Genomic DNA, 12,627 nt, shown 5'->3' with positions numbered 1-12,627 from the left:
AAAATAAACTTTAAAATTTAAAATATTCATATTTTAATAAGAAAATTTCTTCACCCACCTCCTAACCTTCTTGGGCACCTCCGGTGAATTTACCACAATACCCCTAGTTTCGGAAGTTCATTTCCGAAGACGTACTTTTTTTGAGAAAAAAGTTATTTTCGGAAATGTATCTCCGAAATAAAGTTATTTTTCAGAAAATTGGTGTTTTCGGAAGTTCATCTTCGAATTCACCCCCGTTGGGGGAATTCGGAAATGAACTTCCGAAATAATGTCTGGACAGAAGAAAAATGAAAAACAAGAACGATTCGCTTTATTTAATCGGATCAAGATTACAACAATAATATTACATAAAATTAAAGTTACATATTGTTGAACACGGGTAGGTGGGGATGAGTCAACATTTTGATAACGTCGTCCGCCGATCTTTGAAGTTCCGCGTCCAACTCGATCGGGCCCTTCGAAGAAAATCGGTCGAACGTTGTCCACAAAACCGCTAAATCTTCGTCGTTCTTGATCTCAAAAGGTGTGAACTTAATGTCCCCCTCGTCGTTAAGCGATGGCGAGCGGTACTCGAGTTTAACAACCTTTCGATTCTCGGGATAATGCAAAAGCGTGTTGAGCGACGTTATCAACTCCGCAAACGGCGTGTCGCGCGAGAAGAGAAATTGGAACGGCATCGGGTAGCCGGTTTCAAAGTAGACGAATGCTAGGTGGGGGTAGGTTTGTGTAATTTGTGTTTTATGGTGTGAAGAGGATGAAGAAGATTGTGTTGTATTTATAGACTTATTGGAGCAATGATGGCCCAACAAACCTTATCCTGCTTCAGGGGACTTTTCGGAAATGAACTTCCGAAAATTGGAGGCAGAGATGTATATTTCGGAAGTTCATTTCCGAATTATGCAGAAACAGATGTAAATTTTGCATTTTGTTGATTTCTTAGTGTGTTGTGTAACTTGAACAAAATGAATTCACAATAAACATAAATTAGACAAAGATGACATAAAACATACTTATATTATATATGTATTGAATCAGTCCGATTTTACATGATAAACAACAATACATACAAAAATGATCTTTACAAACAAAAAACGATCCGGAACAAACTAAAATTCACCGAACCAATCGGTGGATCCTAAGTCCAAAATAGGTATGTTCTTCGACCGCTCTCTATTTTGCTCGCGCTCTTGGCGCATCATTTCTTCAAACTCCGCCATTCTTGAAACGAAAGGATCCGGCCAAGTCTCCGCCTCATTAGAATGATGTGCTGTCCATTGACAAGAAGTAGCCGGTATAGGACACCCCGGTTTCAAAAACACTTGGACGAAGTGCTGCGATCGTAGATACCCGATGCATATGATCCAGCCCGACGCGTCCAATGGCGGTCGACTATGAAGTGGAAAGAAAGTATCACTTAGTCCAAACCTCGTCAAATCGACGCATACCATATCATATGCACTTGCTATTAGATGACCCATATCGGGGAATAACATCCACTTCGAAACCGGAGCGATACCGGTAAGTGATGGAACAAGTGAATCATGTAGTTTCGCAAACTTTTCTTGATTTTCATATAGTTGGCCGTAGATGTCCCGATACGAAGTCAACTCCGCAATAAGTTCCCGTTGGACTAAAGTGTGAATATTTTCCCCTTTACCGAGCAAGCCCGCAACGGCCCGATATCCACAATTGCCGTCGCCTCCAACATCAACGATGTTATCGATATATTTGTGCATAAAAAGTGGCATCTCATCAATGTAGACAATGGGTGTTTTTTTAATCGATGGTGTGCGAGGTGGCTTCGAAATACGGGCTCCTTTGTTACCACTACACTTGGACTTTGGTGTCGGTGAATCCGGGAACGATGCATCAACATGTTCAAAGTAGGAAGGAGATCGTTTTGTTGACGTGTCATCTTGTGTAATTTTGGACTTTTTCGGTGCACCTTTAGTTTTAACGGGTTGAGATGGCGGTTTCAAATCGGTGGTCTCCGGAAATGTGATTTTTCGCAATTGTTCTATTATATGCATTTTTGTTGTGTCATCCGCTTTAACAAACTTCTCCATTATCACTTCCAACTCGTCCGAGATGGTGATTTTGGAGTCATTTTCTTTCGGCGGGTCAAAATCATCAAACCGAAGCTTCTTCCAATGGTCGGCTACCTCATCCATGCGTATTGGTGAATTCAACTTCTTTTTTGCAAGTATACAAGCACATGGAAGGCTGCATGTCTTTCTAATAGTGCACCCACATAATGAACTATCCGGCCCCGTGGTCTCCGACCGCTTAGCTTCATGAAACAAAAAATTCAAACCCGTTCGGGATATGTTGTAAATCAATTGGGAGAATAGAATTTGGCCCTTATACCGGTGTTCCATAACCGTCTTGCTCCGACCGAACGATGTTTGAATTTCATTGTGTTGATTTTGGAGCATTTGGTTGACGGTGTCCCATCCCCGACACAAATATCCCTTGCTATCACCCAACCACCTCTTGAAGACCGCATGTGCGGATTCAACTCGGTTAGTCGTGGTGCAACCAAGATGTCTAACTCGATTTGTCCAAGCGCACACGACTTTTTCTCTAACTTTGTCAAGAATGGTGGATTCGACGTAATGACAAAAAGTCTTAATGGAACCACACAAGGACCTAAAGTGTACCAATTTCTCGGTATACACCTCTTCGGAGTATGCATCCAAAATTTCCCTCCATGCCGCCATTATCCTATCAACCACAACACCGACTTTGATAACTTTACCATTTTCATCCGGCCTATCTTTTGTCCCAACCGCGGGTTTCAACTTGCTTCTCACGTTGCAAGTTATGTGATACCGGCAAAGTAACGCGGTAGATGTCGGGAAGACGGTATCGATCGCATTCATCAAAGCATTGTCCCGGTCGGTGACAATGACGTTTGGCATAACCTCTTGATCAACTAACAAAGACTTGCAAATTCCCAAGGCCCATGTAAAGTTGTCTTCTTTTTCACACTCCAAAAAAGCAAACCCGACCGAATAAGTCTTGTCCGTCGAGGTCACACCGACTATCTCTAGAAGAGGAAGCCTATATTTGTTTGTCTTGTACGTCGAATCCATGACTAGAACGGTTGGAAATGTGTTGAATAATTTGATACTTTCGGGATGAGTCCAAAAAGTATCACGCACCGTAACTTTGTCCTCCGAGGTTCAGAAGCTTGAAACATATTTGTTATCGCCTAGTAGTTTCAAAAGTTGTTGCATTTCCGACCGAGGGCCCATATTCAAAACTTTGAGATTGTGTCATTCATTGTATACTTGTTTGATATTTGAAACGCTATCCGGTTTCTTACGCTTCAAATCGGCAAGTATGTTGCGAGGCGCCACTTTGACTATCGTTAAGTCCGATATCACATTCCTCTCTTCGCGGGACAAACGACACCCCATTGGATGTCCGTGTAACTTGACATCTAAGGCATGATTGTGAATTCCACAAATTACGGTTAACCGCCACAAATCATCAACCCTCCGAGTAGCACGCAACTTAAAAGGACACCCGCACTTTCTCGATCCCGTGTCGTCGTGTTTTAGCACCCGGTTTGATTGTACATAACTCCCACCCCGTTCGCAATTCAAAACAACGAAAGCTTTCCGCCTACTATTTCCGTTGTCCGACCTTAAAATAACAATTCCAAATCCATGTTTACTAGCTTCGTTCCGAACCCAATCAATCAATTGTTCGCGACTACCGAAGCTCCGGTCATTTGTAAATTCTTGCCGAACATCAACCGCATTTATCATAGGATTAACGTCGATAACCCGATCGTTATTAACGTTGACAACTACTGAAACTACTGCGTCATCGTCTTGCACAATATTGTCCGGATGCACCATACCTAACAAATCAAAAAATTAGCAAAAGTTGGCCAAAACAGTTTTTTTTACTGCCAGGGCATATTTCAGAAGTTCATTTCCAAAATTTGTTAGGTTATATATTTCGGATATGAACTTCCGAACCGTATCAGTTTCAGCATAAAATTCATCAATCAATGTAGTGAAATAGGGGATGAAATGAGTGATGTTTACCTGAAATTGTAGCTTTCTATGCTGCCTTTAACGTGATCAACGGTTTGAAACTTGATTTTAGGACGAAAAATGGATGGAGATTGATTGGGTTTTGGAGAGGGTTTGGAGAAGTTTTGGAGAAAAATGATGAAATAGTGAAGGAGGGAAATTTGTATATGCAGCAATATTTTCGGAAATGAACTTCCGAAAATATTCACGGTTTTGAATTTTTTTTACTTCGGAAATGTATCTCCGAAAACACCATTTTTTTGGTGTTTTCGGAGATGCATTTTCGAAGTCAAAAAAAATAACTTCGTATATGCATCTCCGAAGCAGGGGTAGTTTTGGGTTTTCGCTGGGGGTGACCCCCATAGGGAGGTGGGTTAAAAAAATTTCTTTAATAATGGTTACACAGCTTATTAAAATTTCATTAAACTAAGCCAACAAGGTATAAGAAAATAGTTTGTTTTATAAAAAAAATGATTTTCTTTTATAAAATAAGATGAAACATTTTAATCGCTTAAAATTTTACTTTTGTTAAGTTCTCAATTCCTTCATTCAAAAACATTCTAAATTTAAATAATATAAAATGGATATTTTTGAATAAAGGTGACAAAACGGGTCGTGGTCTGTCGAACTGACTCATACACCCGTCAAAAAATGGTGAATTGAATTTGGATTTTGGGCTGGCAATCCGCCAAATTCCGTCTCACCAAAACCCACTGCTCGCGATAGTACGCTCCGTCAAATTACGCCACTCTGCCAAAATCTTCTCTTTTTTAGTTAATTCTAGTAATTTCAATTCTTGATGGTTTTATTTTATACATTTATTTGTGAGGATATGCATTATTTTTTAATTAAAATTTGTTAAAAAGATGTTTTATAAAAAATTCTTCTAAAAACTATGTGAAAAATTTAATTGAAATGTAAAAAAAGTCTATTAATCTATTAAAAAACAAAAAAAAAACAAAACGTAGGCGGGCAAGCCCACCGCCCGCCAACCCGCCACCTTGGCGGGGCAGGCTAGGTTTTCATGCTCATTTCAACCGTCCCGTTTTTTTTTTTTTGGCAAGATGGGGCGGACAACCCGTTTTGCCACCCCTACTTTTGAATATTTATGTTTTATTTAAATGTAATCAATTTATATTTTTCATTACTTTTTAATAAAAAATTATCCTCACTTCTTTTTTTTATATACCTTGCACGCAAGTGGAGAAACTAATCTTTCAAATCATGTAGAATCATAATAAAAGACAATTTTTTTTCTTAAAGATCTAACACGGTTGTGTGTATATAAATTTAAATTCGAACTTAGGACCTCTGATTAAGTTGAAAGAAACTTCCATCATCTCATTCAAATAAGATCTCGATGTAATTAAATAGATATAAATAAGATGAATATAAATTTTTTATTATTTACTAAATATACATGATACTCTTGTGTCGGCGCTGCTTAGAGTTCATTACAATTAGACAAATGTACATCAATTTCTCAATAGGAAAATTTAAAAGAACAAAAAGAGTTCGAAATTTTGAAAACAGTAAGGAAAAGGCAAGTTGTGATAACGACAGAAAATCACATACTGACGGTATGCTTCCATCAGAAACAAAAGGAGTTTAAAAAGAGATACATGCATCTATGAGCATAAGTTCCACAGAGTTGCTTCTCTAAATTGTCGGTAAAGCTCATTAATTAAAAAAGAGAGTAGTGTTATTTTGACACTAAATATTACATCTACATTGTAGTTACTTACTGTCATAAATACTGTAAACAATAATTTTTTTTAATAATTTTTACACTAAAATAACTTGAATTAAGTATGTTTTTACTCTTTATAGATTTTTCAAATTTTATTTTTAATTCCTATTAAAAAAATAACATATTATAATTTTATGAAAAGTTTTAATCCCTGTTATTTTTTTCATATGTGTTTAGAATATTATAAAATATTTTTTTACCAAATTATATAATTTTTTAAAATGAAAAGAATTAAATATGAATTTTTTAAATTTTAAAAGATAATGGTTAGTTTTAAATTTTTCCTATGCAGTGTATTATGGTTAGTTTTGTTTAGTTTGCTTGTCTTGGTTGTTGTTTTTGTGTTAGTAGTGCTTGTTTGTTTGTAATTCTTCTAGTATGCCTTGTGTTTGAAGATTTTTTCCTTGATTATATATCATTTTAACTTTTTTTTTTTAATTAACATCACAAACTCGTCATTGTGATGTTTCACATTCATTATTCGTGGTGTTTTTTAATCTCTATTTCGCATTAGTGATAGCTTCATCATAATAATTGTTTTCTCCTTTTTAAGTATTGATAAGCTGCAAACTAATCCCAATTGCTTTCACCCTTTTAGTTAAGATTATTGTTTAAGGTCAATGTATGAGATACAGTGGACCCACTTTTGCATGATATACAATATATGTAAAAGAATGAACACAAATACGATTCACACTATACCCTATAATCAATGAAAACCCTAGTTCATTATTTCCACTAATAACATATATAGTTTGTGAAAAATTGTGTGAGAATTATATTGTTTCATAGTATTTTATGATATTCTTAGTAACAAATGATGTGGATGTCATTTTCAATCCACTCCATTAATTACTCACTTTTTCCCTCCATTAAAGTAACAAACGAAAAAGAGAAAGCAAAGGTTAAAATAAAAAGAAAGAAAAAAAGTTAGAAAGTCCACAAAGAGACAAAGAAATTTTTTCCTTAATTATTAACTTAATTAATTAAGAGTTAAATAAATTTTTGATTGCTATAAATATCTCAATTTTAATTTTTAGTTCCTATTGACTTTTAATTTCTATAAAACTATCTTTGCGCTCATTTTTAGCCTATCTACATGACTAAAAGTGAGTGCAAAAGTAATTTTATAAGAACAAAAAATCGATTTTTTTATAGAAACTAAAAATAATTTTTGATAATTTTATAGGGACTAAAAACATATTTAATTCATTAATTAATTAATTAATAAAACCATCATATAAGTGCTTTGGTTTCACTCAACAAGGTAAAGAATATGGCTATGATGGAGTGTGATGTTGAAGACAATAATTTCATTGAGTGGCTCAAACCATCAAATAATTCCTCTCTTTCATCTCTATCTTCTTCATCTTCATCACCATCATCTTTTTCTACCACTCATAATGATCTTGTTCATGAGACTTTTCAATTCTTTCCTTTGAGTGCAAAAGCATCAAAAGAGGAAGATCATGAAGTGCCAAAAACGGAGGGTTTTGATGTGAAGGAAGAAAATATTACTATGGCTTTGCATATTGGATTACCTAACAATAAAGAAGATATTGATGAGGATGAGAAGAAGATTTTTCATGTTAAAGAAGAAGAGATTTGTAAGAAGAGTTTTCAAAGGTTTTGGATACCAACTCCTGCACAGATTCTTATTGGACCTATGCAGTTTGTTTGCTCCATATGCAACAAAACATTCACTAGGTTTAACAACATGCAGGTTAGTTTCTTCTTAATTAAATTTATTTGTTTGGTAATAATTTTAAATTTTTCAATATTTTTTATTAAAAATATTTGTTGCTTCACTTATAATGAAAATTGGAATATTTGTAAATAAATTACTATGAAAGAACAAAATTAGTGCTTCACTGTGTTCCATCACTTATTTAAAAAAAAAAATTTTAATTATGAAGAAAATAAATATAAGTTTCATTTTCTTAGTTTTTTTTTTTTTTGTAATCAAGAAATATATTAATGAGGATCAAAAGGATCCAAGCAAGATTACAAGATAGGGGTTTAGGAGCTAACCCAAAATACAAGAAAATTACGCACTAAAAAGAACCTAAGATAAGTATAGCAAAGGGTTTTTGCTAAACTCATAAAAGTTACAATTAGAATGATTAATTTTTCCTATAAAAGACCACCTCCAAAGCAAAGCTTTGCAATCCCAAACGATGTCTCTATAGTTCCATCCGCCATTTTTGAAAATGATATTATTCCTACAAAGCCAAATGCTCCAAACAATTGCCAACCAAATGCTTCCCGCCTTCCCACTCTTAATTTTCAACTCAAGACAAGCTACTCTCCACCTACAAAAGCTTTCTTGGAAGTCATGGCAAATATGGAAATTCAACCCCAACCAATCGGACAAATCCTTCCACACATCCACCGTTTTACAACAAAGCAAAAATAAATGGATCGACGATTCGGTAGCATCCTCACAAAAATCGCAAACAAGGCTAGAGGAAGGAGGAATTATTCCTCTAAGAAAAAGTGAATCCTTAGAAGGAATTCTATTAAGAAGGCATCTCCACCCAAAAGCTCTAACTTTAAGAGGTACTTCCACTTTCCAAATAGACGAGAAAGAAGAATCAAAACGATTAGACGGACCGAAGCAAACATACCTCTCACATAATGCCGAATAACAAGATGCAACCGAGAACCTACCGTCCGGGGACGGCTTCCAATGGACTGAGTCTTCAGAACTGCCAGCCGGGCAGCGCTGACACAGCAGCAGGTTCAGCCGCGCGATTTCGGATAATTAATTAAGCTTTCCATTACTCATATATCAAGAAGCTCTCCATTAAGGAGAATAATTTAGGTTGAGTTAGGGTAAGGTTAAGTCTCTTCTTATGTCAAAACAAAAAAAAATATTAGATTTTAGTTTGTAGTATGTTATTGATTTATTTTTAGATTTGACTCAAACCTTTATAATTTTTTTTTTGTATGTTAATTTATTTAAAATTTTATATCATAATAACATATTTAAATTACTAATTTAGTTTATATGTATATAGACTAATGAATTAAAAGACTAATAATACTTAAAATTTATTTCAATTAATTTATTTGAACTTTGTAAGACTATTTCTTTGAAATAACTTATGAAAAAAACTCTGGTCATTGTTCATAATTATATTCAATTTATTTTCATAAATTTTTAAAAATTATGAAACTTTACTTTTATAATTAACTTGATATTTTATAGAATCTGACTATATAAAATATTGTTTTAATTAATAACAATACAATTACATATAAATTTTTAATGCAAATTAATGAATTTAAATTACTAAAAAAATTACGTAATTTATTTTATAACTAAAAATATATTATAAAATATAATAACTACTAATAACAAACTTTTTAAAAAAAAAATAGTGTTAATTTATTAATGTAAACAACTTGTTTACATTAATACATAAAATCAATAAATACTTCTGACAGAAATTAAATTATATATCAACTTTGTCAAAAAAAAAAAAATTATATATCAACCGTTTGCTTTTATTTAACTCAACTAACATGTAACAGTTAAGATACATCACCTACCCAATAAAATATTATTTACATTTACTATTAATTCGATAGATTTTAAATATTTTTTTATTGCATGTTGTCTAATCTTATTAGTTAAATAAGTTTAGAAAAATTTTTAAGAGTTATCTTTTAAAAAAAAAAAAAGTCTAATTTGACATGAGTCTATTGGCCCGTTTGTTTTACCTTTTTTTAAAAATAATTTTTATAGTGTTACATAATTTTGTGAAAATTTTTTTTACAAAGAAATTTTTTATAAAAACTTTAAATAAAAATTTTGTTTGAATAGTTATTTTTAAAATGTGATTTTAGGTATTTCATTTATTTATGAAAAAAATTGAATATCAAAATTTTAAAAAATCACTTAATTTTGAAGCTATTTCAAACAGATTTTCATAAAAATTAATTTTAAAATACGATTTTTTAAAAAAATTGTGATTTTGACTAAGTTTTGGTCTGCAATAATGTATTTTTAAGCTATAGGATTTCGAAATTCGTGTTTTATTTTAGAAAAAATGAATTTAAAATAACTTGTAATATTTTAAAAAACAGTTTTAAAAAATCTATTTTCAAAATTACAAAGAAAAAATCCATTTTTTTCCACTATTTATAAAAAAAACTTTTTATAAACAGATTTATCAATAGAAATAAAAGAGAATTAACCTATTACAATTAACTTAATACAAATTATGACATTGAATCGAAATGGAAAACTCTTAATTAGTGTCTACTTCAACTTCATATTTTTGAAAAGATTAATATCATATCAACAGCTACTACACGTGAGAAGAAAACCGTGGGAAACCAAAAAGAAAAAGTAGTTTCTCGACCAATTTGACTACCACTAAAATATTCTTTTGCAAGCTTATACAATATTTATCATTATCTTCTCCTCTTGAGTCTTGACAATAATTTCTACGTCCATGCAAACATTACTATTTCTACTTTTTTGACAATGGACTATTTCTACATGATGACAATTTTTTTCTTTCTTTCCAACTTTAAGAAAATTGTGCTAGCAATATAGCATTCCCTTCATTTATGCTAAAAACTATTTTTCATCCATAATATCATATATCATAATATTTTTAAGAACTTGAAATATTCTTAATTCTCCCGTTGCATGGTTTAGTGTACATGTTAAATAAAAGTTTAAATTAATTTTTGTGTCTTTAATTTTCTACTTTAAATGTAGGAGTGGAGGCATAGTAATTTGTCAAAATGAGTAGGTGTAACATTTAGGCCAAAGAGGCTTTTTGAAATCAACTCAAAACTTTGGATTCTCCTTTTGATTGTACTAATTAATTTTTTATTCTAAATAAATAGAATTCAAATTTCAAATAGACATTTGTTTTATTTAACCATTAATTCATGGAACTATTATCATAGTATACCTTTTTTTGGTTACAAATCAAAGTAGCTTTTCTTATTAGAATTTTATTTAGACTTGTCCTACCCCATCAGTCAAAAGATTAACAAATATTTGCAACAATTAGTGATCAAATCTAGGTCAAATAATTCAGGCTAGCAACTTCTTGAAAATTACATTTGCATGCATGTCTTCTTAATTATTTTATTAACTAATTCAAGTAAGTACCAACTTAATTAAATTTTCAATTTCTAGATGCATATGTGGGGGCATGGATCTGAATTTAGGAAAGGACCAGAATCACTTAGAGGAACACAACCAGCTGCAATGCTTAGACTACCATGCTATTGTTGTGCTCAAGGTTGCAAGAACAACATTAATCATCCAAGAGCTAAGCCTTTGAAAGACTTTAGAACTCTCCAAACTCACTACAAAAGAAAACATGGGACAAAGCCATTTATGTGTAGGAAATGTGGGAAAACATTAGCTGTTAAAGGTGATTGGAGGACTCATGAAAAGAATTGTGGCAAGTTGTGGTATTGTATTTGTGGTTCGGATTTTAAACACAAAAGATCTCTCAAAGATCATGTTAGGTCTTTCAGAAAGGGTCATGATCGAGTTCAGAGTCATGACGATCGAGCTTTTGATGAGGAGAAGGAATGTGTTACTGGTTCAGATGAAGATGGAGTTGTTCGTATATGATCTACGAGTGAATTTAATTTCCTTTTTTGTATTATCTACTAATCATAGTAGCGAAAATAATAAATTACTATTTTTGTGCTCGGCAGCAAAAAATTCTCAACAATAATGCTTAGGCAAGAATGTGAGAATGGTTTGTTACCGAGCACTTAGAATAGTGAAGAACTGTGATATTTAAAGAGGTTTGATTTGTGGTTAATTTTAATAATTAGAGTTGGTTCAAGTTATGAAGTAGATGAATTTTCTTCTCATAGAGGGAGTAGGTGTTTGGCATGTTGAAATTTGTGTATTCTCTCATCAATGGAGAAAATTTATCAGCTTCATTACCAAAAGGATTTCTGTATGTAAGTTTTGTTAACATTTTTCTGTGTTGGGGTAGCTTAAAGAAGAATAAATAAAACAATAGAGTTTAATGAATGAAAGGAGTATTATGTTTGATTGGTTGGTAACTGAATTAGTTACATAAACTAGTAGTGCAACTTATGTAGCCGTCACAGTTTCAATGTTTAATTAACTTGCTAGATTACATCAAAACTAACACTTTCTTAACTAACTTGTATTGCAAGCAACTAACTTGCAACATAAGTATTCCTACAAAATTATGAATTACAATTTCGGCACACTTCATAATTCTTATTTGCTGATTTCCTCATTCCCATAAGTTCATTCAAGCAATTAAACCTTGCATTTTTTTTAAAGGATTTCTGAGTATATTTGCATTGCGATTTTGACCTTTAATATTCACTACTATATAAAGAACATTTTATCACGGTTGAAAAAAAATATTCTACACAGATGGTGGTTCATGGTAACAAGGGTTAGTAAGTGTCCTATTTCCCAACGGGTGAGTAGCATTGGTAAAAACATAGTAGTGCGTCACATATCACTACGGTTGTAGAAACCAACCATAGTAAAAGTTGGAGGTTAGGGATTCGATATCCAACGCCAATATTTTGTAATTTCTCAATATTTCACCACAGTTATAGATTCCAACCGTCATTACAACAAACACTACTACGAAAAAGACATTTAACAACGGTAGGAAAAGATATATAATCACGCAGGTCCTGACATTGTTATGTAAAGTGTTATTGTAAATGTGTTACTTACAATCACGGTCCTGGGACCGTTGTAGTATACTAGAAAGCGAACGCGATATCGCAACGGTTATTTAACTCAACCGTTGTGATAGCCCTAAAGGTCTTAGGTTCGATTCTCAG

The 12,627-nt window shown here is 32.8% G+C and overlaps 1 protein-coding gene across 1 annotated transcript; it reads left to right on the top strand.

Moving 5' to 3' along the window:
- Positions 1-7,076: 7,076 nt before the first annotated feature.
- Positions 7,077-11,945, top strand: LOC131637565 (zinc finger protein WIP3-like). The gene is made up of 2 exons (XM_058908163.1): positions 7,077-7,522; positions 10,964-11,945. The coding sequence occupies exons 1-2, from the start codon at positions 7,082-7,084 to the stop codon at positions 11,408-11,410; spliced, it is 888 nt and encodes a 295-aa protein (XP_058764146.1). The 5' UTR covers positions 7,077-7,081; the 3' UTR covers positions 11,411-11,945.
- The last annotated feature ends 682 nt before the right edge of the window (positions 11,946-12,627 follow it).

This window comes from Vicia villosa, unplaced genomic scaffold (assembly GCF_029867415.1).
Source record: "Vicia villosa cultivar HV-30 ecotype Madison, WI unplaced genomic scaffold, Vvil1.0 ctg.002029F_1_1, whole genome shotgun sequence".
Classification (NCBI taxonomy): Eukaryota; Viridiplantae; Streptophyta; class Magnoliopsida; order Fabales; family Fabaceae; genus Vicia; species Vicia villosa.
Note: the sequence above shows the minus strand (reverse complement) of the source record. Positions and strands in the feature narration are given on the sequence as shown.

Bases quoted from the DNA above. Each gene is read 5' to 3' on its own strand.
- LOC131637565 (XM_058908163.1), top strand. From the start codon at position 7,082: ATGATGGAGTGTGATGTTGAAGACAATAATTTCATTGAGTGGCTCAAA. The intron at 7,523-10,963 runs GTTAGTTTCTTC...TTCAATTTCTAG, and splicing joins CTAGGTTTAACAACATGCAG to ATGCATATGTGGGGGCATGG.